Source organism: Pundamilia nyererei, unplaced genomic scaffold, assembly GCF_000239375.1.
Source record: "Pundamilia nyererei isolate P.nyererei 1_Seehausen unplaced genomic scaffold, PunNye1.0 scaffold00151, whole genome shotgun sequence".
Lineage (NCBI taxonomy): Eukaryota > Metazoa > Chordata > Actinopteri > Cichliformes > Cichlidae > Pundamilia > Pundamilia nyererei.
The window spans coordinates 1226868-1251861 of record NW_005187552.1 but is presented as its reverse complement, the minus strand read 5'-3'; the positions used below and the strand labels follow the sequence as shown (position 1 = coordinate 1251861).

Sequence of the window (24994 nt, the reverse complement as noted above, 5' to 3'; positions counted from 1 at the left end):
AATAGTTTCTGTGTGTCCCGCTAAGGTACTGAGGCAAATGTGACGTCCAGAACTTAGCTGTTGTTGGGCCAAACCCAGCAGAAACAGAGGCCCTACTGTTTCACAGCGTCAGGCACACCCAGCCGCACACACACACGCACAAATGTACGGACACATGGAACCGTTTAAAGTTTTCCTCTGCCACTGTTCGAAATGCCCCCAGAATAAACACCCAGAGCAGATCTGAACCAGCAAGGCCAACGATCCTCATTAGAGAGGCTGTGACGCAATGCGATGGTAACGAAAGTTAGTGGGTTTCAGATGTTTGCTCAGTGTGGTATTGCACATGTGGTTAAATAAAGAAATGTGAAACTGCTGGAGGAGCACGGTGACACGAAATATCACAACTTTTTCTTTTTTTCGTTTCACCTACTTTTGGAGAATGACAAGAAATATAGCAAGTCTTAATCTTCTTCTTCTCCTTGGATCATCTAGCTCCATATCAACCGCTGTCACACTACGTGTCCTCATTCACTTCCTCTAGATTCCAGCAAATGAAAAAGGCAAGACTGACAGAAATAAAATTAAAATTAAAAACAAGCTGTGTGAAATACCTATTTCAAACTGAATATCTATGGATGTTTGACCTTTACTTGGACGAAAGGAGCTCTCTAAAAGTGAGAACCTGGACCAAAAAAGGGAAATTTAGATCATCAGATCATTAATTTCCACATTTCGCGACTAAATGTGCAGGATTATATTTGCATGATAACAAACTGGGTCAGTGGATCAGGTTGCCTGGTTAAATAATGCTGCTTTTGATTACTCTGTGCACTGTAGAGCTTTTTTTTTTTTATTGTTGTCACCCATATTCTATATAATGTGAAAATATTATTATTTCTGGAGAAGTGTGTGTAAAAATGACAATGCTTCCCGTTGTGAGAAAAATATAAAAGAAAATCCAGGGTACTTGACCGCCCTGATACTACAGTGAAAATGTAAATAAGTCATAAATTAAGACAACAGTTCCAGTAAGTGAAAGCGGGTCTATTGTTGCCCGCCCCGTCTTGCCTGTAAATCCCTCTCTTATAAATCATCGCTACTGCCCTGTGGCCCCCACCACAGCACCCCCGCTCTGCTCGGACGCAAACGCTCGTTCGCGTGTGACGTGCTCGCGCCTGCGCTGTTTAAAAACGGCGGTCCCACGGGCGCTCGCCTCATCCAACGTTTCAGAGAGCAGAGAAGAGAGGTGCGAGTCAGTCAGTCAGCTCTCTAACCGCACAGAGTTCACACAGAGAGGAGCTTCGGAGTTGCTTTGCGGTTACAGACAGCCGCGCTGTTCTGTGCAGGATTGCAGTTTCACCTGCCCGAGATCACGGGACGCTACGGTTCACCTGAGCGGCACCAAAACGTCGTTTGCATGAAACTGAAGCCAGGTAAGTTTCACGTCCTAACAAGTAATTTGGTTGTCGTGTAGCGCTCTAAACGATGTGTAGAAAACAACAACAGTTTGATAGGTGTTGAAACTCGGCTGGGAATATCTGCTGAGCAAATATAGGAGGGTTTTCTCAGCAAGTTTTAAGCCCAAGTTTGGAGACACGTCGGGTCTAGCCGAACCCCGCAGCAAAATCAGCTCTTTTATTGTTATCTCGTTTTTTCTAATAATATTCACTTCGCACGCTAACTTTGAGTTATTTTCAATCATCTTTTAGATTTTGGTTGTCAATTCGGCTTGGATGTATTGAGCGAAGAACTGAAGCAACTGCTTACTGACAGTCTTCTCTTCTTATTTTCTACAAACGAAAGCATCACAAAGCCTACGTGCCACTTATTTTGGATGGAGGGTTATTCCGGGCATCTATGAACGTGTTCTGCGTGAAATAAACAGGCTCACATGCTCGGGGTAAATGCAAACACAATGTTCTTTCCACTTCCAGAGATTGTAGATATTTGCATGAGCTAGTTTTATATTTGCGTGCACGAGAAAACGACAGTGTATTCTGATGCACGTGAAGTGTTACCTGGATGGAAATTTGGGATTACATTTCTCTGATTGTGCGTCAGAGACTTCGGTTAAATGCAAAAGTGTGTGTGTGTGTGTGTGTGTGTGTGTGTGTGTGTGTGTGTGTGTGTGTGGGTGGACCCACACAATTAACTGTACCTGTCCATGTGTGCACTGGTCATATGTAACTGTACCAAAACCTGCAGGTTTGGGCTCTACCTTTGCTGTGCTGTAGGCTGAACCTGCAGCTCTTTCATGAGATGACACACTTTTCATAAGCATGTCATTGTGTTGCGGGAAAAATGCTTAGGTGGGGGGGGATGCAAAGCTGTTTCCTGCGCAGGGGTTTGAGCAACAATGGCCACCACCTTAGAACAGTCGGCGGTTCTCTGTGCGAGTCACTTCTGAGGAGGGAGCTAGGATGTTGAAAGAATGGCCAAGAAAAGGGAGAGGAAAAAATATAAGGAGCAACACAATGGAGAGCAGGCAGCTCTGTCGGTATGTAGGATAGGAGAGACAATGGGTGGCCAGATGTGGTTGCATAAGACTTTTATTTTTTTATTTCTCTGCAAGATCACAAAAGCCTTTAAGTCCTCCAGAAGTGGTGTAATTGAGTTTGCAATGCACAGTTCGTTTTGAACATGGCCCTAGTGTTTGCCTGTGTCACTTTAGCTTTTTACAGTAATCTTACATTTGTTCTGGCACGTTTCCAGTTCCATCATTGTGTTTGTTTCTTAAGAGTACAGTGACAGCAAAGCCCAAGGCAAACCTGTCTGTAAATATTTAATGGGTGCTGTCTGTCTGTAGGGACTGAATACTTCAGTGACTGTGCAACTTCTGTAACCAAACCTGTTTGGTGACTTTGTCTCTTTCCCATTTGCGAGTTGTGATGACTTGTCTTTTTTTGCATCATACGTGCAACCTTGTTTTTGTTACTTAATTTATTAGAAAGTACATAGCCTCTCATTTTGCCTGATTTATCCCCTGCTCGGCTTATCGGTCGTCTCTATTTGCTAACGTCACCGTCTTCGTCTGCCTCATTTCAGATAAAAGCAGTGGATGCAGCCACGCTCCATTTAAAGGAGGGTGGAAGATTGGGAGACGCGCTGACGAGAACCCGGTTACGACTAAAAGTTCCAAGCCCAGCCTGAAACGCATCATGTCCCTCAGCACCTTCCACCTCATGCAGACCCTGAAGAACTCGCCCGCCGAGCTGCGGCGCAGATTCCGCCGTGACCAGACGGAGTCCTTGTCCCACGGCGACCCTCTGTTCAAAGTGCACTACCTGGGGACGGAAAAGATCTTTTCTCTGGACCGGGAGCAAGCAGAGGAGGCCATTTCTCACTTGCTGGAGGGTATCGCGAACGGGAAGAAGCTCAGGAAGGACCACGCCCTTGTCGTGCGGCCCAGATACGTCGAGGTCAAAGAGCTGAGCACGGGTCGGCAGCTCACGAAGACCTACCTGCAGGACATTGCGTACTGCGCCGCCGACACCAACCGGCCCAACGTCTTCTTGTACATCTGCAAGCACCGGGGGCAGCAGCTGCAGTGTCGGGTGTTCTGGTGCAGCCGTGCGGAGCGAGCGCGGGACATGACCGCCTGTCTGGGACTCTCCTTCCAGCGGGCGATGAGCGACTGGCAGCAGACCGGCGTGGCCACGATGCCGTCGGGAGAGGTGAAAGGAAAACTTCCAGAGGACTCGTCCAATTCTCAAGTCAAAGCAAAGAGCTCCACGCTGCCAGCCGGTTTGGGAAAAGGTGAGAATTCAGCACTGCCACATAAAAGTTGAACCAGGAAGACTTTAAACTCAAGCTAGCCTTATTTGGTGCCAACTTACCCAAACAATCACACAATGTGCCTCTCTCAGATAATGACAACCTAGGCCTGTCTAGAGGCTGGCTTTCACTGTTAATAATTCAGCTGCAGCAGCCAAGCCAACATCCCTGACTCTGTCCTTTTCCTTCACAGTTCGCTGGAGGAAGAGAGGCTCTGTATCCCGCAGCCCCATGAGAACAATCACCAGGAGAGGATCGTCCTCCGACAGCTTGAACTGAAACCTGTTCTTTTTTTTTTTCTTTTTTTTTGTTGTTGTGGTCAGATGTGGGACCACTTTATTGACAACCTCGCTGAAGGGAAGAGACTGATTGAAAAATACAATGAAGACCACAGTGGATGTTAATGAGACATGAGAAAGGTCCATATTTGGATATAAGGACTGGTCATGGGTGGATGCTGCCGTAATCAGTGAGGACTTGGAGATAGGAGATTTTTTTTTCTTTTTGACTGGGCAGAGTTGCCTTTGGACTTTTGCAAGCGCAGAGTCCAACCGGGCACAAGATACTGAACTGTGACAGGCCGCAAGGCTGTGTGAGGACTAGACTGGGACATACCCAAACTGTCTGTCATGGGTTTTTAGTTTTGTTTTTGGGCTTGTTTGATGTTCTGTTTGATGCTGAAGCCACCAGAGACTTTGATCTGCTGGAAAGAGACAGTTAAACCAACCAAGTACCTGCTCTTGGCCAAACAGTGTCCCGGCAAAACTGGAAAAGCACCACGAGAACCTGGAAGTCTTTTTTTTTTTTTTTTTTTTTTTTTTTTTCTTTTTCGAGATTTATTTATATTTAAGTGACACATGTGACAGAGTCATGAAGTAGTTACTGTTCCATTAATGAGCGTTTGTTTTTTTTTGTTTTTGTTTTTTTCCCCTACTTTTGTAGTTGGATGAACAAATTTAAGACGACTAAGACAATGCGGGCATGTCATACCAAAGTAAAGTTTAGTTTGTTTTATCCTTTCCCCACCAAGTCTGTGATATGCATAATTAGTCTGAGCACATTCGAGTCCTTTTTAAGATGATCTCACTCAGGAAATTGAAGTTTTATTGATATGAGGTCAGTTCTCAGTGTAATACATGCCGGAGGGAAAATGGACATTATCAGAATAGAGGTGTTAATAATAATAATAATAATTTAAAAAAGTCTCTGCTTAACCTGCAAAACAAAAAAAGGTCCTAATTGTCTTTAGCAATAAATAATTAGCATTTATGTGAGGGGCGGGGAAGCCTCAGCAGTGACTTGCTGGTTGTTTGTCCCACACTGGGAACACTGTGTTCCTGTGTGAAGCCTGCATGAGGAATGCCGGGCCATGCACCTGCATTCCAAATAGGAGGGGAAACTTGAGATGAAGGGTGGCGGCGCCTTTCTTTCTTAGAAAAACCCCAAATTCTTCTTGTCCATCCGTGACTTTGCATATTGAGCAGCCTTGTCGGTAAACAGCACGCCGTGCTTTTTTAAATTGCTCCTTCACATCAATAAAAGCCATAAAAGGTGCCGGAGTCCATCTAGAGTGACCGTTCTGGTCACACACGTGTGCCGTGTTGCGTAACTTGTGCCATGATGGTAATTTTTTTATCTCTAGGTTTACAAACATGAGAGACAGGAGGATTGTCGATGAAGCCAGAGGTTACTGTTAACTCCATTTTCTGTTTTCTGACCAAAACGAAGCTAAAAATGTCTTTTCTTTTTAAACAGGGAAGGTTTTTTTTTTTTTTTTCCTGACTGATGTGCAACCAGGTTGTTATCGGTTAATTTTAACATGATGTACCTGACTTTTTAATTACAAACGGCACAAGCCTCATCTCAGAAAAGGCGTCGATGTGCCCGCTTTTAAGATGTATTTAACGAGTGTTCTGTTTTTATGTTGTCGTACATATTTAAATATGTATTTTATGGAATATTAAAAGTTTTTTTATAAAGCATTTGTTTGCCTGTGCATTTTTTGTACTCGTACTACTCTGACCCTCGATTCATCATTCTGTTTCCAGGCTTCCAGTTTTAAAATGCTATATTTGGTCTGAAGAAAACCGATTTAAGTATGTGGGAGTGGGTGGAGAGGAAGAGATTGACGGTTTTAGGGGTTACGGGTCAGCACGTTCAGATGTCCTGGGATTTATTTAGAATTTTAGTCATGTGACTCATTTCCCAGGGTTATTTCTCTAGTTCTTTAAAATTGTTAAAATCTGACACCTGCAACCAAAGGTGATTCATCTCCATCTGCATGGGTTACTGCAGCGTTTGAGAATTTCATGCCTCACTTTGGAGGAAAAGTGAAGAAGTCCATATATTTTGGAGTTAATTTTCCTAATGATACGGAGCTCCCCGATAGCCTGCTTCTGCTTCCTTCCTATTTTGTACCATGGCATGATTTACAGTTCAAAACAATCCTTATTTCTCTCATACTAGGCTTCGTGCAGCCCCTCACCTCATCCTCTGCACCAACAAGATACTTTAGCCCCTCCCCCTTTAAGCCATCTTTCTCTTGATTGGCTTCCCCTTCCAAACAGAAGCACCAAGCACATAGAGCACTCTGATTTCTGAGCTTTTGGCTCCCAAGGATTACTAGTTTTTGTTTTTTTGTTTTGTTTTGTTTTTGTTCCTACATTAATAAAAGGCCAGCTTGATGTAGCTCACAGTATATGCAAACAATCAGAATCACACTTCTGCAGAAGAGCCGTGCACCGCGGCGCTGCCGGAGCTCTCTCTAAGTCGCTGCAACTCGAGCAGGGAGTGTACATGAAGACGCCTGAGAGGCTTCACCTCTTCCACCACTGAAAGGAAGAACAAAACAAAACATCATCACGGACACTCAGCAATGCTCTTAAATGATTATGTATCCAAGCTAAGTATGTTAGGAGAAAGGCTTCAGGTTTCATGCCTTTAAAATATAGCTAAACAGCACCACCTGCTGGTATAGTAAACCAAGAGTGATAAAGGTTCGCACCTTTGTCATAATGCAACTCGTCCCGGTTGCCGTAAACCACGTACATCTCCAGGAAGTTAAGGAGAGCTCCCGTGACAAGAAAGCGTTCGGCGAGAGGAAGACTTTTGATGTAACGCATGTCCAGGGCGAACGGGTTGGACGGAGAGGGAACGGTGCAGAGGCACACCAGCTCACTGACAACGTCCCACACACGAGTTGCTGACGAAGGACAAAAGAAAGAAAAGTTTGTTTTTATTGTGAGATGTCATGCACTGCACATAAACATATATGCATTAACCAAAGCACTAGGAGCCTTTTTCCACGGCCCTAATCCACCGTAAATACTGATCTCCGCGAGGCTCGAGCTGCAGCACAGACACATCTGCATCTGATTTAGCTCATGGAAAATGGTGTAATTATTGAATCAGTGCACTGAAACAATAACTTTCTCCTGTTAGGATTCCACACATTGTTTCCATACCTCGCGTCTGCCAGTCTGCAATCGACTTGAGTTTCATGGGCGTGTCTTTGACCATCGAATCTGTGCCACCGATGTTGACTAGGCGCTCGTGATTGGAGCGTATCCACGCGTAGGGGCGTCCGTATTTGACGTAGCCGGCCAATAGAAACAGAGTGCAGTTCACCTCCTGTTAGAGGGGGACAAAGTGTGGGCTGCGAGGCTGACTGAGCAATTTAAATAACAGAGGCAAGAGAAGAACGCTTATACTGGCTTCTGCACTTCGCCTCCTTGCAGGTACTTACGGGTACTGCTATCTCCCTTTCACTGGGAGATGCTGGGAGAAGATGCTCCTCGATGCAGGCCTCCCTGTGACTGCAGAAAGAGCTCCAATGATTTATCAGTTTCATGCAAACCTGGAGAGCCAGTAGGAAGTTTCTACTCATACCTCCGCATCTAAATCCTCTTACATGTATCATTTTTTACCCAGTTAGGAGGAGATTACTTTCCACGATGCACAATAAAAAATACTGCAATTCTTAAAATGCCTCAAACAACCCAAGCTGCCCTCTGAACCCAAGCACATACGTGTTACTATCCACACGCACACACAAACTTGCAGTCAATCACCTGGCAGTCTGTGGCTGTGTCTTGGTATGTGACCGGGAGCCTCGTGGGCCCGGAGGCTCCCCGGGCAGGGGGGAGCTGCTACGGCTGGTCAGACTGGGAGAGCTGCTGCTGGGAGAGACATCACTGCTGTTACAGCTGCTGGTGGAGGAGTAGGAGGAGGCTCTGGACACCATAAAGCCTGGGGAACGCCAACCCTGCGAACAAAAATAAAGGGAAAGGGAGAGAAAGCTGCTGTAGAAGTCATAGATGTGCCTTGGATAAGACAGTGAGACTGGGGAAGTGTGTGAGTGTTTCACTTGGACTGTACTGCCAAAAGTATTCACTCACCCATCCAAACCATTGAATTTTGTAAAAATCGAGCACCTAGGCATGCAGATTGCTTCTACAAACATCTGTGAAAGAATGGGTCACTCTCAGATCAGTGAATTCCAGCTTGGTACTGTGATAGGATGTCACCTGTGCAACCAGGCCAGTTGTGATATTTCCACACTACTAAATATTCCACAGTCAAGTGTTAGTGGTATTATAACAAAGTGGAAGTGGAAGAGCGGGTTCAGCGAATGACCTCTGCACACCAACTTTCTGCAGAGTTAAGACGCGTTCTGTGGAGTGGCGACTCACGCTTCTCCGTCTGGCAATCTGATGGATGAGTCTGGGGCTGGTGATTGCCAGGAGATGGTACTCGATGGTGTCTGACTGCACTGTGCCAAATTTAAAGTTTGGTGGAGGGGACAATTTTATGCTTCCAACTTTGTGGGAACAGTTTGAGGATGGCCCCTTCCTGTCCCAACATGACTGCACACCAGTGCATGAAGCAAGGTCCATAAAGACATGGATGAGAGAGTTTGGTGTGGAAGAACTTGACTGGCCTGCACAGAGTCCTGACCTTAACCCGACTGAATACCGTTGGGGTTAATCAGAGAGGAGACTGTGAGCCAGGCAGTGTCTGACCTCACAAATGTGCATCAGGAAGAACTGTCAAAAATTCCCATAAACACTCCTGAACCTTGTGGAAAGCCTTCCCAGAAGAGTTGAAGGTGTTATAGCTGCAAAGGGTGGATTGACATCATTTTAAATGCTAGGGCTTTAGAACAGGATGACACTCAAGCTCAAATACCTTTTGGCAGTATAGTCTATATAATCACCCAGTTTCTCTACAGAAACTCACCAGATCCTCATTAACAACTGTCAGCAGCAACTCTTCTTTCCCCCTGAGCCAAGGCTGGAAGTATTTAAAACCCTGCAAAGGAAGCAATGTGATTTTGTGATTTTGCGAGAGGTGAGCCGAGCGTGCACGCGCATGCTGGTGTGGCCAAACCTGCAAGGATCCGAGCAAAGCAAGGTCACCGAGGAAGTGCTGCAGTTTCCTCTTCTGCTCCCTCTCTCGTTTCTGTTCACACATGCACACAGACAGCACAGCGATCTGAACATAACGATAAAAATGACGGCACCACTCCAGCGGGCATCAGCACCCTCTCCCTGCCTGGTATCATAGCAACACTTGCAACGCCTCCTCCTCCTCCTCACCCTGCAGGAGCACCCTGCACCCCCATCAATATTAGTGACAATAAACCCTCCGTTTGTGAAATGAGTCAAAGCACGGACACATGCTGAGAACAAAGAGTGGCATGCTGATATAAAAATGGATCGGGCTGCTCTAAAATCGCACCGATTCACAAACCCCTCACAGCTCATCGTGAGGTAAACGATACTCACACCGGAGCTGCTCATCTTAGGCCAAACTGCGGACGTCGTCGTCTCCCTCACAGGTGCGCACGCTGTGTTTCTATAAGCTGCTGCATGTCAGCATTGAGCCGTGTATTCTGCTGCTTAACGCCACTTCGTTTCTGGATGAACGCTTACAGATTTGCACAAAGAGCCTCGGCTTTCAGCGGGTGTTGCCTTTCTTGGTCTGTCAGTAGCATCAATTTGGGGGAAACGAAGCCCCTAGCGGCCGTATCTGCGTACTGCAAGTAAGCTATAACTTTATAGAACTGATGCTTGAAACACACAAAAATAACTTAACTCAGTGGTCAGTTCATTAGGTACACCCTTTCGACTGATTGTTAATATGTAAGTATCTAATTAGCCAATCACATGGCAGCAACAGAATAGGTTTAGACATGCAGTTATGGTCATGGTGAGCTGCTGAAGTTCAAACTGAGAATCTAAAGGGGATTTAAGTGACTCTAAAAAGTCACGGTTGTTGGTCAGAGCTGCTGAGCTGCAGAAGCACTGGACATTTTCTCTGGAAGGAAATATTTTGTTGATGCCAGAAGTCAGAGGAAAACACACAAAGGCACTACACATGGGCTACAGGACTTATGTAAGAGTGAAGTCAGACATTTGAACCAAAACAATCATTTTATTCTGATTCAACAGGCACAGCAAATTCACATCTGATCAACAAATCAACACATGTGCAAAAAGAGCATTAGTGAACAGTGCAGCAAAGGATAAAGAGGCTTTATATTGTGCTGCTGTGATTTAGCTAAAGCTTGGTGATCTTCACAGAAGACAAAGGAAAGCTCAGCCTAAACGTTCCTGGAGACAAAGTGAACAAAGAAGGTCCTGATCTCTTTGGGGGAGATGGTCACAGTGAAATTGTCATCCCGCGTCCGCTGCTGTTTGTTGTCTGAAGGAGAGAGAAAGCAAAAATGGGTGAAGGGATTATTTTTGTTTTGTTTTTTTTATAAAAACTGAATCAGTTCAGATATATTCTGTGTTTCTCACCGTTTTCCAAGTTATCTGCAGTTTTCCACTTCCACCTCTGCAGACTGGCGACATCCCAGGTCCCTGTCAGAGAACGCTCCTCCACACCCTTAACTTCGCCCATGCCTTGCAGAGCTTCCTGTTCACCGTTGTAAAAACACAAAATAAACAAGAGTAAAAAAAAAAAAAGAAAATCTCAACTTTTTTCATTTGTCAGTATTAAATTTTCTTTTTATCTGCACCTTTAAGTTTATGGTGACCGGCTTCGAAAGCTCGGGGTCCTCTCCCTCTTCGAAGAGATGCATAATTCTCAACAGGATCCGATCATAGTCTGGCTGCGAGTGCAAATCTTTACCTGGATGCAGGCCACACGGAAATTAAATCAAACAGTGGAAATCTGCAAAACGGTAATAAAAACTAGCCCGCAGTTTCTCACAGCTGACCTGACTGTATGTGGCTGAGGTGAACGCTGTGATTGGAGCAGTAGTTCCACCCGGGGACGCTGAGGCTGAGCAGGTGGAGGTTGGGCGGCAGAACAACCGAACGCAACGGAGAACCACGCTTGGGCTCCTTCACCTGCCAGGGCTTCTCTGAGTGTACAAGAGTTTGAGAAGTGGTGTGAAAGGTTGAAATTAAGCTGCTTGTATGGACATTTTACTGACGTGACAATGAAAACCACAGATGAGGATGATGACTCGCAGGGTTGTACTAGTGGCCCACCACTGCATGTGGTAAGCACTTACGAGGCTGGTCTATGGGCATGACGACAGGTCTGTGCTGCAGCTGCACTGCCTCCCTTTGGTACAGCTTCGAGGTGGCACTCACAGAGCCCAGCATCATCCACAGCGTGGGCCTCACAACAGAGCTGTCATTTAGAGTCAGGTTGTACCCGAGGTTCCACTGCAAGTTGTTCCAAAGCCGGCGATGGAGCATGACCTGGAGCAGAAGACGAGATGTTAGGTTGCCTTCTGGGTGAAGGGGCTGCCCGGCCAGCTTGTTTGCACGTCTTTTTGTTTTCTATACCTCCAGCTGTCCGTCAGTTTGGCTCGACACACCGTGAGCTCTGTCGCTGACGAGCACCAGCCTGCTGAGGTCATCCTCAATGTAAGCCGTGCGCACCATAGGGAAGTAGTTCTGCAAAACGTGTCGTATATAGATTATTCGACATGTTGCGCTAGAATGTCTCAAGAAAGGCATTCCTGAAAACACCTACTCGTGCTAAAGTGTTGTTTGTGAATTTCCTGTATGTCCTCTTCATCATCTGATAGCCATTGTCGTCCGAGTACAGAGTCCTGTTGTTCTTCACTGAGGTGCTGGTCCTGAGTACGACCTCTGTGTTGAGGCTGAGTGGGCCCAGAGAGTAGGTCTGCTCCAGCCTGTGGCACGGCAGCTTGGTCCCAAAGCGTTCTGGGACACGAGTGGTAACGGAGTAGGCGTAGTTTTTATCGCTCTCCTCTCTAGAACACGGAAGATTTCAAAATGTGAGCATGATCATAACAACTAGTGGTACTTTTAGCAGTAAGAGAAGAGCAAGATAACTCCTATAACAAAAAATATAACCTACGTAAATAGATGATAAACTACTCGTCACTGTTGCTCACCTGTAGAAGTACTGCCTGATCTCAGTGACAATCTTCCCTGGGATTATCTCCATTTCCACAGCCTTGTAGGCCCGCACAGCTGAACCATTAGCGCTGAAGATGTAGTTATCAGAAATTGGCCCTGCTTTTACATCTCCATTGGCATCATATTCCCAGAAATCCTGTGTGATCATTACTCTCCTTTTCTCCTCACTGCCGTGGATGAAAAGAGTTGCAGAAACGCGTGAAAACAACTTCTGTTCATTGAAGTATGACAGCCGAACAAGAGTTATGGACTGATGGAGGCTTAAACTCTTACAGATAGGTGATGCTGTGCAGTAGATTGGTGTCCTGGTCGAACAAGAGTTCGTAACATTCGCTGAGAACAGGAAGTAGTCGCCTCCCTGCTTTCGCCCGGTCCTTCACGCCGCGTCTCTCGAACGAAGCGGCCTTAGCTTCAAAAGCCTTGGAATTCTCTGGGAATTTAATTAAGTATTTCCTGTACTGAAGGCCTCCAAGTTCCACTACGATGAAAAGGTCGTAGGTCGCATTGGAGTGTGCTGACCCCTGGATCTGAAAGAGAGAGGGGAAGAGTTGAGATTAATACATACAAATGCAGATAAAACTGCTCATTTAGGAAAAATTAATCACTTGACTCTTAGTTGGTCTGATATAATTAAAGAGGACTTGATGGCTGATGCTGCCAGCTTTAGCTATGCAGATGCTTCTATAGGTACTGATACACTCTGCTTTAGCATTGTTTACTATCAACATACGGTACTGTGCAAAAGTGTTGAGTGACTCCTCAAAGAGATATTAGCAGAAAACTTGGCACATCTCAACCTGATATCTTAAAGAATGTGAGGAAACTAATAAATGCAGGACAAAGGCCTTAAAAGCTTTCAGCAAGATGAAGAGTATCTGGAAATTACATCCTTAAGAAATATGCAAAAACCCCAGTAAAGACCTTTTAGAGCACCCGAGAGATGCATCAGGACCAGTATGTACTCCATCTATTGTAAAAGTGATGATACTGCATTTTCATGCATGTTTGCACATTTCTGTAAATCTCTGCACATATTTCCCATTCACCAATCAACATATAAAGAAACCATCAAAACAACAGTACCTGCGCAGGGACGGGCTGTCCATCATCATCAAACACGGCAGCGCTCGGCTGCGTCACGGTTACATTGACGATTGTGGTGATGTTCCACGCCAAAGGGTTATAAACGATGACATGCTGCTCCAAAGCCTGATCAACATCTGCTACAGAGCAAATCGATGAGCAGTTTACTTCCTTTTCGACTTTTACATGCGAAGACATGCACTGGCTAAAGTGCTCCGTTTAGCTCAGTTAATTACTATAAAAACGTTTGTTTGTTTTTTAAGTGGAAGCACTGCAGAAATATCAGATTATTGAAACCTTTTGTAGGGTAGCGCTCGCCAAGGGTGCTGGGACTCATGAGGTTGTGGGGCAACAGAAAGAGAGCAGCTAGGAGCTCCTCTGCTCCCATCATGGCCTGCAGGAGATGCTGCAGGTACATGTCAGCCACTTTGGGAGACTCTGTGCCAGTGATGCCATCGTGATGCTGCACCTGGAATACCAAACCACTCCAAACTGAATGTTCGAACTTAATTACAGAGAAGTATTTAGCATGATGATTGCTTTGCCTTCTAATCCGTATATATTTATTGGACCTTCAATGTCTTGCAGTATTTGTTATTTCACTATTTTTCAGGTGTACCTCGGAAACAGCCCAGCGCAGCGCTCTGAGTTTGTCCAGGGCCCAGTCCTTGGCCACAGGTCCATCTGGGAAGCTGATTCGGTAGCGGGCGAAGAGGGTCTCTGCTGCGTACAGCTTTGAGCTGGCCTGTCGCGCCACGCCTTTCAGGACGTTTCTGGAGGCGTAAAACCCCGTCCACGCCTGGTAGGGCTCTAAAAAGTGCGACACATTTCCAATTTACATGAAGAGACAGCGTGTCGTGTTTTCAAATACACAGTACTTTATATGAAGAGCACGTCTTCACCGTTTCGTGTTAGGATATCGATTTCTTACCAGTTGAATATGGCAGGAAGTCTTCACTCCCACGCACCTCCCAGGTTAGATTTGATTGGTAGATGGCTTGGAAGTATTCACTCAGAGTGGCGTACTGGACTGTTACCCCAAACTCTTTGCTGTTCTGGTTGATGTACTTCATCAGAGGGTCCATGTTGTTAAACTGTACTGATGAGTTGTAGAACTGCTTGTCACAGCCCTAAAACGGGACGATCGCACATGTCAGTAGGCTGTTTCACAAAACTAACTCCTACATTTTGTCCCGAACCTTAGATACGTTTACCATAGACTGTATATAAAAGATGGACACTTCCACAGTAGAGTCCCACTTTGAAACTTCGTTTTGAAGTTTCCCATTTTTTCTTTGTAACAGATCATTATTTGGAAAAGAGAGTGAAGTGGTAAATCATCAGCTAACAATATCTAGCTTGATTAGGGTCATAGTCTCTCTGAACAAATAAAAGATTGCTTCTTTTATGGTTTATTGGTGCCGTTACCCACACCAAGCAACATTATTTCTCAGATAACATCTTTAAAAACAAGAAAAGAAGTTCTTTAGTTTTGTATTGCAAGCTTTAAATATGCTTCTAAGCCAAAGTTTAACATTTCTACAAAGAGGTTCTCACTTTTTGGAGCTTGCCTTTTTTGGGGGCTTTAGACGAACTGCATTTCATCCCTTAAGATTGTTACTTGGATTTGATACAAGATGGATGGATGATTTACAGTTCTTTTTGACTTACCCATGGCCAAAGCACATGATGAGTTCTAAACCACGCTGCTCTCTGCTTGATGTTCTCCACCATAGTCTTGGCGTAAGCATGGACTGTCTCCTTGGTCACAGGTAGGCTCATGTTGGGGTAAATTCCATCTTTAGGTGGGTCCGGAAACAAGGCAACTCCATTCCAATAGAAACCAGACCTGAGACATAAGAGGAAGAACAAGAATAGTTATTAAAGATATACCGTATTAATGACGACCACAAATGTAACATAAGGCACCAGAGAAGCTAAAAATGAAGCACCGGTTGGAGAATGGCAGGTAGGATGGAGTGCAATAGCTGAACTGGTCCATGGTGTGAGTGAAGATCTCTTGCTGTGATTTCAAAGAGGGAGAGCCTCGCCATACAAACTGCAGTTTCTGTGTTGGAAAACATAAAACTAGATTAGCTATAAATATTTGGAGCACAGATTGAGACGACCGTGTGACTGTTGTTTTTATGCTGCGCTACCTTGTTTTTCTGCATGGTATCCTTAAGGTCATAGTCAATGCGAGAGATGAGATGTGCATTGAATCCAGCCAGGGCAAACAGTACAGGGGTGGTGGCAGAGGCTCCGAAAGGATCCACATGCCATGAGAACTGAGGACGCACCCCAAACGTCTCATACAGGAAGCCGTGACCCTCTGAAACAGCAGGGAGGTTCTCAGTTACTGTGGATTTTTCCTTCTCGCTGTCACCAAGCGCTTACTTATATGCTGTCACTTGATCATTGGGGTTTTCTCACTATTACTCTAGGGTCGTTACCTTATAATATAAGGCACCTTGAGGTGACTGTTGTTGTGACTGTGGTGTTATATAAATAAATAAAACTAAACTGTACACACCCCTGTTAAAATCTCAGGTTTTTGTGATGGTTTATTGTGGTTTTATTTTTATTTTAACAACAGGAATTGTTCACATTTTTAGAACCACTGTAAGTTATTGCTGCAGCTGTGGACTGAAGGAGCAGGAAGTGTGTGGCGTTACCCATCATCTGCAAGATGTCATCGTCCAGGTCAGTTACAGCCTCATCGTGCATCACTTGACCTCCGATGATGAACTCAAGACGACCTTCTTTGATAAGCTGTCGTACCTGGAGAGAAAGAGAGAGGAGTTTGCACAAAAACCAGAGCAGGGTTAATCTAAGAGAAAACAGCTGGGATGTTTAATTTCTGGGGCGTTATCGTGTACCCTCCATAGTCTCGTAGCCGTGAATATATATCCTCACCTGTTTCTTTTGTGTGACCGAGGCCACGGTGTCCCACCAGAGACGGAAAAACTCCTGCTCCACAGCGATGAACCTGCGCTCTTTAACCTTTGACAGCTCCTCAGTCACACTGCTGTACACATTAGCTGCATAGGCGTGCATACTCTCCTGCACTCACATTTATAAACACATTTACCCAGATTAAAGCCCAATCTGCGCGTTATATGCATCTCAACTTTTTAGCCGGGTTAAAGACACCTACCTGGATAGTGTACACCCAGCCAACATCCATGTGACTGTGAGGGATCACAAACGTCTGAATCGGCTCTTCTTGCCCTGCCACTCCATGCGAGAACCAGCAGCAAACAGCAAACACGACAGCCGCTACAAATCCCATCTTTGAATCCCATACGAGAGAAGACGGCTTGGATAACTTGGCTGACTTCCTTATTATTGTTGTGCTGCGGCATGTGACTGTGACGACGGAAGCCCAGACAGACCAAACCGCCGACTTGTCGTGTCGCCTTTTTTTTTAAAGGCACCAGTGACCTTTTCACCGGAAGCAGTCAGTGTAAACAGTGCGCACACTTGGATGTGAGAGCGATATTTTTCTACCCAGCAGAGAAAATGTCTAAAAACACGAAAATAATGTTGGTGTTTGGAGGGTTTGTGACGGCCGTTGCTGCTGCGTTTTACCCTATATTTTTTTACCCCCTCACACACAAAGACGAGTACAGTAAGTTGTCTTTCTTTGCTTTCATTTAGTTACACAATTAGTTTAGAAAGCCTGGCCTAATGTCGTTTACAATTCTCCTTAGTTACGGCTGAGCTAAATGTCATTTTATTCCACAAATGATAAGCAGTCCGTGTAGGTTTGTTTAGCTTAGCTAGCATAAAGAGTGCCATTGAGGTAACTCATTTAATCTAACACATACATTCAGTTAGAGCGCCTGTTAAGAGTCAAAGGTGATTATGAACATTATTTGACTTGAATAAATCCAGCTACTACATTAATACTGCTACATTTCTTCCCTGTTTTAAAGGAAGTTATGTCAGCTAAGACAAATATAGTCCTTATCAGGTACATGGAGAGCTGTCGTCCTGACATACATGGGACACGAAGACAGTAAAGACTGGTAATAACCAGCTGTAGTGTTTAAAAAAAACAAAGGAAATTGTTTATATCAGTGACTTTAGCTGCAAGTTGTTGTTGTTTTTTTGTTTTTTGTTTTTTTTAACAGATTTACTCAAATTGCTCTGTTATTCTGTCCTTGCTAGGAGACGTCCAAAAGGTGAACCGGGCAGGGATCAACCAGGCAGATGTGCAGCCTGCGGGTAAGTGTGAGCTGTTATCAGCTTGTTTGTACAGCTTGCATACTGTACATACAAATTCATGAATTACAACATATATCTTAAGAGTAAAGGGGATCGCTATTGTTATATTTTCTCTCTAGTACAGTACTGTGCAACGGTCTTAAAACACTCCTCATTTCTTTATATTTTGCAACGAAAATGGGAAACGGCTTCAGTAAGTTATTGTGCAAACATACATGGAATTACAGTATATAAAGGCAAAAACAGAGTTTGTACAATCCTAATGAGTTTGAAAGTCACTATTTGGTATGACCACCTTTATTCTTCATCACAGCCTGAACACTCTTACGCAATTCAATTTTATTTATATAGCGCTAAATCACAACAGCAGTTGCCTCAAGTTAGCTTTCTTGTCGTTTCTTTAAGTAGTCTTCAAGAATAGTTCTCCAGGCTTCTTGAAGGACATTTAAAGCTCTTCTTTGGATGTTTCTGCCTTTTGTTCTGTTGTCTGTTAAGATGATCTCACACTGCTTCAACGATGTTGAGGTCCAGCATCTGGAGAGGCCAATCCACGACTGATAGACTGATTATTATTAATGAGAGCTCTCTGTCTCTGTGTCTCTTTTTTTGTCTGAAGGTATGAAGATATGGTCTGATCCATTCAAGGCTGCAAGCAAATGATGACCACAGTGACCCCTTCACTGAGACGCTGCTGCAGACTCTGAGTACAGAGTGTCTTTTTGATATGTGCTTGGTGTGTGTGTGTGTGTGTGTGAGTGAATGACTGTTGAGTGTTAAGTTACCTGTTAAATAAACTATAATCGACTACTTAAGAACCCAAACGTGGATATCCTTTTATTATATTGTGTTTAGATGGAGGACGGCTAGCTACACAGAAGCACAGATACAAAACAATGGCTGTTTTGTTTTTACCCTAAATTCAACCTAGAGCCACCTGCTGGTCTCCTGTTGCCCACATGAGGGCGCACCACTCCTGTGTGTTCCCGCTAAAGGCAGTGGACTGTGTAATGTCTTGTTTGTGCATCTGAGATATTTTGGAAAAACCATTGTATTTCCAAAAAAGCTTTGCTCTGGTATGCAGCCTGTAGGAAATTATAATAAAATGCAGTGGTTTGTTTACCCATCTCATTCACAGGAATCCCTTTTGACATTTTATTTTGATTTAGTTGATGTGAGAGTCATTAAATCGGTTCAGCAGATGAGGGACAATGTCCAGAAATGTGCGGTATCATCTTCCAAAATGGAAACAGTAGAGACAGAGTTATTCCAGGACACATCGCTGTATTATCATTTCCCTGTCACGCAGGCGGGGTTTAACTGTTGCTGTTTAAATGACATGTGACCGGCTATGTTTTGCCCATAGGCTGAAAGGACGGGGCACGGCTCCACCATCGTCTTGTTCAAATCCTACTCGATGTGATCCAGACTGGCTTTACGAGTCCACGGGTGCTGTAAAAGCAGAGAATTCCAAAACTACCATTTTTTCCCCCCTCCTGTACTTTTGTGGTTTCCTGACATTGACCAGCTTCCCCCTTTCAGAGTTTGGTCCATCAAAGTCCTTCTGGAAGAAAGATAGATTAAGAAAGAACTAAAGCATGTGTTTATGGTCCTTCAGAGATGGGGCATATTTAAAGTTGCCCTTAAATCTTTCAGAGTCCTCGATGTAGCCTGTACTTTCGAGCTTTTAGGGCCATTCGCGAGGCCCGCTGCCAGCAAAACTGACAGCGCAGGCCAGCAACGGCCACTCTCCTTCACAACCCCCAAATCAACAAGCCCCATTGTTTATGAGAGGTTGTTATTGTTGGGCTGCATTCAGAAACAAGAGAAAACTCAAGAGCCCGTCTGTGCAGAGGCGTCCAAAGTAAAGAGAGCGAAAGGAGTGAGGGGGTGGTTAAGGAAAAACGAAAAGCAGAAATTCCTCTCATTCCCCACTGGTGTTTTCCAGATTCCTCAAGCGACAGCTCCTCGGCTGTGCGAGTGAAGTAAGCAGGCAGAGGGGGAAATTGAAGTAAGCAGGCAGAGGGGGAAATTGAAGCAAACGGCGAGAGGAAGAGAACCACATTCTTGAGGGGACGCGTCACCTACACGCAGAATAGAAAGACACTCGATCTCTGTTTCTCGCCTGGCAGTGTGTAACAGGTTGTGCAGCATGTACCAGGCTTTTATGGCTGCTTGTTGTGGAGTCCTCTTTATGCTGCCCTTATCCCATGATAGACACCCTTCTCTCATGATAGACACCCTTCTCTATAAAACGTTCAGCAGGGTCACAGCGCACTATAAACCAACATGAACTCAACAATGTCGCCTCTGCAGTGCTTTTACTATCCCGCTATTAACCCATCACACAAATCTCTCTCAGCTATTGAGGGGGTTTAGGAAAGTGGTGGCACGCCGTCGGCCGCTCTGAGCACTTTGTTAAGCCCGAGTTTGAGAGCGGCCGATAATTGGCCAAGGTTTCTAACTAATTGCCATGGGAACAAGGGTCGACAGACAGGTCAAGGGGTTGCAGCGGCAGCAGCAGTGTTCGGGAAAGGGTGGAGAAGTATGTAAAATATGAGCAGCGAACATCAGAAAGCTCTCAGAGCGTTGCGATGGCACATATGACGACACAACTGTGGTATTTGTTTCGCTTTCAGGAAGTGTGACATTTTGGGAAGATGACTCCTGTTAAATGTTTCGCAGTTTATGCAGTACACGAGTAAACAAAGACGCTTACAACTCAGTCGAACCTCCTTGCAACTAGGAAAAATCGGTGGTTGCACAGTGATTGCTTGAATTTGTTCAGATTCGGCAAATTGCAAATAGCTGCAGCACCCAACTGACTGTCCAAAGGTTGAGCATGCAACTGCCTCAACCTCTGGATGACCATTTTTGGAAGAGGTTAACTGGTGGGAGGCAACCTGTCTCCAAACAATTGGAGTCCAAGTTGGACTGACTGTTATCACTCTCAGACAGACTGGTAAATGATTGCCAGTAATTGCTTTTTAATTCATAAATTAGATTGCCAACACATTGCGATCAGTCTGAGTTTGTCTGCAACTTGACTTGATTAGTTAGCAACTTAGCTAACTTTCCATATGTTGGTAATGGTAGTGTACACTGCATACAGATCAGTTGAGCAGTTACTAAATTTCACCAAAGATGATGCCAAATGTGAAAGGACAAGAATCTCCTTGTCAGATTATCACTTAAAAATAAATGTATCACACACTGGTACAAAAATACCCCCACAGTTAGCTTTATCGCACAAAATAAACAGCATCTACATTTCACATCTCGCATATGCCGCTAAGCCTCGTAAAACAATGTACCCGAGTGCTGTCCGCATTCTTGGGTCAGCAGGCGCACGGCTGTGGAAACAGATAGTAAGTCTGAAGCAACGTCTAGGAGAAAAGACGCAGGCCCGGCCCACAGCAGGCCGGCAGAGCAAACTGTCCCATGGACACCAAGACCTGTGAGCTAGTGTTACGTTTATTGCATGCAGGAGTGTATATGTATGTGTGTGCATGCATCTTTCAAGAAAGAAAGCGAAGAAGTTCAGCTAAGAGGAACCCAGAATCCCCCTGAGACTAAACTGTGGTTGCGGAACTTACTGGAACTCCAAACATCTTGTGTGTGCTTTTGTATTATGTTCTTTTTTGCCCCAAGCAGGACCACAAATCGATAATTATGGTTTGTTTTAGGTTGCATCCCCTTTGCCCAGTCGTGAAGGCATTGCAGTTCATTGCTGCGGTGTGTCAGTTCTTAGTTAAAAGGGGACGGTGGGGTTGTGCGCAGAGAGCCAATGGTAAAATAGAGATGATGCAAAGATGCATTGTCTTTGCATCATGTGTGCTTCTTGTTTCCTGCTGCAATCTTACAGGAACTGGTTATAAACAGACTGCATGGCCGTTTGGCCACCCAGCAGTGCACGTGTGAAAACATGTTCTGTGGTTTTTGCCACTTGCAGTCTGTTATTAGCCGAACTCATTACAAACATTCATGTAGTAATTAGTAACAGTTACATTTTGTGGCATGGTAATTTTCACATTATTCAGAGTAGTCATTAGCACAATTCATGCTTTCAACTTAAATGCACTTCAGTCATCCTGAGCTTTTTTTTAAACATAGTTTTAGCCATGTTTAAAAACAGTGTGCGCCTCCAACCTGACCCCTCCTTAGAAAGACACCATTTTTAACTTCAATATATTTAATGAAGCCATGCGCAATTTAATCTTTGTATCAGTGACAGGCCTGAAAAGTACATAAGGGTTGGTGGAAATCTGGTGCTTTTGATTTGTCTTATTGTTTCCAGCAGTTTTTGAGGCCTCGTAACGTACATGAGTGTTGAGGCATGACATTTTCAGAGCTCACAGTTTCTCAGCTCTGCTACAAACTGCAACCAAATCAATTTTACATCCACTTTAACTGTCACAGTCCAAAGCAAGAAATCTTGTTTCTTTTTTCAGAACTTTTTTTTGTTTTTCTGTAATCAGCAAGAAGGTCGTAGGTTTGAATCCACTATCTTCACGTGTAATTTCTATGTGGAGTTTGCATATTTTCCCTGTGTTTGTGTGGGTTTTCTCCGGGTACTCCAGCTTCCTCTCACAGTACACTTAGTAGGGTTAGGTTAATTTGTGATTTTAAATTGCCAAAAGGTGTGAATGTGTTGTGTGTTAGTCCTGCAACAGACTGGTGACCTCTCCAGGGTGTACCCCGCTTCTCAGCGCATTGTATAAGTGGAAGAAACTGGCTCGATGGATGGATGGACCAGCTTTGAGCATCAGTATCATTGGATGAATAACAGTTTCAATGGCAAAACTGCACTAATTCAATATCTGTGATGGTCTCTTATCCAATAATTCACCAATGACGACTTCAAAAAGCATTTTGGAGCAAAGCTTCGAGGGTACATTTCACCATGTGGGGATAGCTAACTTGTCTAAACAATGCTCCCTAGAGTATGAATCTGCATAAACCTGTGATCCATCCACCCATTTATTTTCTTAACTGTTTATGAGATTTAGGGTTCACAAAGAATTTGCAAACATAAACTGACATTACTGTGAATTATATTCATGCCACTTTTATACCACATGTTACATTAAACAAGCTCAAGAAGATGGTAATATGGTTTAATTTAATTTAATGTTCAGTTCAGTTCTTTTTTATTTCAAACATATACATTCACCAACGTTTCATAAAACCATTCCATGCAGTTGTTTGAAAAGGAGTAGGCAGAAGTATATACTTATTTAGCCCTACCCCCTCAGGTTTACATCCTCATCATCTAAATTTAAACAACAAAAACGTATACAACGCCTTCAACTTAGAACATAACATCACAAAAAGAATATTTTCTCATAATGTAACATGGTCAGCAGCGATACTCAGGGAGGCCGCGTTGTTTAAACGCTCATTTGGCACTAAGAGGTCTAAAGTGTGCCAAGAAAATATCCCCCACACCATCGCACTACCAGCAGCCTGAACTGTTGATACAAGGCAGCATGGATCCAAGTTTTCATGTCGTTTATCCCAAAGTCTGACTCTACCATCTGAATGTTGCAGCAGAAATCGAGACTCATCTGACCAGACGACATTTTTCCAGTCTTCTATTGTCCAGTGTTAATGATCCTGTTTGAACTGTAGCGTTAGTTTCCTGTTCTGAGCTGACAGGACTCGCACCCAGTGTGGTCCTCTGCTGCTGCAGCTCATCTGCTTCAAGGTTCAATGTGCTGTGCGTTCAGAGATGCTCTTCTGCATACCGTGATTGCAATGAGTGGCTATTTTGCTACTGTTGCCTTCCTATTCCTAGTCTGTCCATCCTCCTTTAATCAGCATTTTAACTGGATATTTCTCTTTTTCACACCATTCTGTGTAAACATGTACATGTGGGAAAATCCCTGCAGATCAGCAGTTTCTGAAATACTTACACTAACAACCATGCTACGTTTAAATTCACTTAAATTATGCTTCTTCCTCATTCTGATGTTCAGTTTGAACTTCAGCAGGTTTTCTTGACCGTGTCTCCCTGCCTGCCCTGAGTTCCTGCCATGTGATTGGCTGATTAGATAGTTGCATAAACAAGCAGTTGAACAGATGTCCTTAATAAAGTGACTGTGAATGTACATTTTTCTTTTATTGGCTAATATCCCCTGTTGCAAGTGTATGCAAGTCCAGTCGTATACAATTAGCTGATGTTTTGCTTGTTCTTGGATGTGTAAAACTGTAAAAATGACAAAACACAAAAGCCTGCAAAGATTGCTAACTTACTGTGGGTCTCCGGGGGTTAAAGAAACACCAGTTGAACTTCATAATCCTCATAGTTTAACTCATTTGGGTCTTCTTTCTTCATGGCTATTCAGACAGGCAGTGAATGTGATTGAGCAACACCTCTGAAATGAGGCAAGTAGGAAATTCTCAAATGCGGCTCAAAGAGTGCCAAAAGCCCGCCGCTTTGGCTCCTGTTAACATATGGATCAGTGGAGGAAATGTTTAAGCAATTAATTATACGTTTAAGGTTGGAAAAAATACGCAAATTTCTTTTATAACATCTTTTTTTTGCAGAGGAGAGGAAAATTTTTGTTATGGACAGACCTCATCATCGCAGGCCATCTTTTCCTCTTTTGTAGCCCCATGTTCCCTCTGGTGATGTGGAAGCAAAACGCTGAAAACCACAATTACATTTAAATCAGTCAAACTGTCTGATTAACAGAAAACCGCACACACGCACACACCGCTTGAAACGTTACTGTCACCCATCCTAAACACACACCATTACGGCATCGCAGTCTGAGCCCGTGTGAGGCTCGGCCGTCAATCAAGGCATATAGCAGGTTTCCGTCTTTGAGTCTCAAATATGATATTCAGTATTTCTTATGCAGTGAAGCAGCGGGGCCACTGTTGACTTAGGCAAGGTTACTGACAAAGAGGGTCAGAGCTGTGAGCAATCATGCTGTTCTTCCAAGCCTCTCGGAAAGGTTTGGAAAAGAGAAAAGAGGGAGGGTGATTTATTAGGAACCTCAATATTTGACACACTCATTTGTGAAAATAAGTCTGCAGCCTATCAAAGCCATCGCTTACATTAAAAAACCCATGGAAAGCTCTTTTGAAACTACTTTTGTTGTTTTTTTTAACTGGGCAGGCCGGTTTTCATTCATATTTCCTGGCACGGCACTTTACTCCCTCTCCATCTGAGGGACTATATCAAAATAAACAGCTTAACCCCGAGACGGCATTTAAAAATTATATTGTGAACAATACAGAAGGTATGCCGTTTCCCAGAGCCCGCTTAACAGCATGTAATGCAATAAAGCTCGATTAAAAATGTGTAATATTATGATCTAATATAACCACTGAGTCTTTAGTTGGAGATGCCGTGCAACGGGACCGAGTGATTCATAGTGCTGAAAATATTCACAATACCCTCTTATTTTTTCTTAATATTCAGCTACAGGAACTGGGTCTTATTATTAGTGGTTTACACACAATGTTAATTAATTCAAGGAGTCAAACTTCTATGCATACAAGTCACTGTA

At 44.1% G+C, this 24994-nt stretch overlaps 4 protein-coding genes across 8 annotated transcripts; 2 read left to right on the top strand and 2 right to left on the bottom strand.

Moving 5' to 3' along the window:
* The first annotated feature begins 1179 nt into the window (after nt 1–1179).
* LOC102209298 (uncharacterized) lies at nt 1180–4632 on the top strand. Its single transcript, XM_005744930.1, has 3 exons — nt 1180–1415; nt 3028–3738; nt 3950–4632. Exons 1-3 carry the CDS (start codon nt 1400–1402, stop codon nt 4033–4035), a joined length of 813 nt encoding a protein of 270 aa, XP_005744987.1. The 5' UTR covers nt 1180–1399; the 3' UTR covers nt 4036–4632.
* Nucleotides 4633–4644: 12 nt separating this feature from the next.
* LOC102208644 (uncharacterized) lies at nt 4645–9759 on the bottom strand. 3 transcript variants are annotated; one of them, XM_005744928.2, is made up of 8 exons: nt 9543–9759; nt 9145–9216; nt 8995–9066; nt 7827–8020; nt 7502–7571; nt 7221–7386; nt 6761–6958; nt 4645–6587 (listed from the first exon to the last, which is right to left on the bottom strand). In XM_005744928.2, exons 1-8 carry the CDS (start codon nt 9555–9557, stop codon nt 6472–6474), a joined length of 903 nt encoding a protein of 300 aa, XP_005744985.1. In that variant the 5' UTR covers nt 9558–9759; the 3' UTR covers nt 4645–6471. The 3 variants fall into 3 exon arrangements, with proteins under 3 accessions (XP_005744985.1, XP_005744984.1, XP_005744986.1); XM_005744927.2 differs by having other exon boundaries at nt 8995–9216; XM_005744929.2 differs by lacking the exon at nt 9145–9216.
* Nucleotides 9760–10206: 447 nt separating this feature from the next.
* Nucleotides 10207–16554, bottom strand: man2b2 (mannosidase, alpha, class 2B, member 2). 2 transcript variants are annotated; one of them, XM_005744923.2, is made up of 19 exons: nt 16405–16554; nt 16164–16310; nt 15923–16028; nt 15407–15579; nt 15200–15315; nt 14919–15096; nt 14179–14377; nt 13867–14057; nt 13545–13716; nt 13248–13387; nt 12438–12691; nt 12140–12331; nt 11752–11995; nt 11562–11672; nt 11282–11474; nt 10982–11128; nt 10781–10893; nt 10560–10677; nt 10207–10461 (listed from the first exon to the last, which is right to left on the bottom strand). In XM_005744923.2, the coding sequence occupies exons 1-19, from the start codon at nt 16537–16539 to the stop codon at nt 10361–10363; spliced, it is 3030 nt and encodes a 1009-aa protein (XP_005744980.1). In that variant the 5' UTR covers nt 16540–16554; the 3' UTR covers nt 10207–10360. The 2 variants fall into 2 exon arrangements, with proteins under 2 accessions (XP_005744980.1, XP_005744981.1); XM_005744924.2 differs by having other exon boundaries at nt 13248–13384.
* A 199-nt stretch (nt 16555–16753) lies between these two features.
* On the top strand, nt 16754–18609 carry smim20 (small integral membrane protein 20). Of its 2 annotated transcripts, XM_005744926.2 has the most exons (4): nt 16754–16878; nt 17421–17477; nt 18094–18181; nt 18330–18609. In XM_005744926.2, the coding sequence occupies exons 1-3, from the start codon at nt 16770–16772 to the stop codon at nt 18135–18137; spliced, it is 210 nt and encodes a 69-aa protein (XP_005744983.1). In that variant the 5' UTR covers nt 16754–16769; the 3' UTR covers nt 18138–18181; nt 18330–18609. The 2 variants fall into 2 exon arrangements, with proteins under 2 accessions (XP_005744983.1, XP_005744982.1); XM_005744925.2 differs by having other exon boundaries at nt 18094–18609.
* Nucleotides 18610–24994: the final 6385 nt, after the last annotated feature.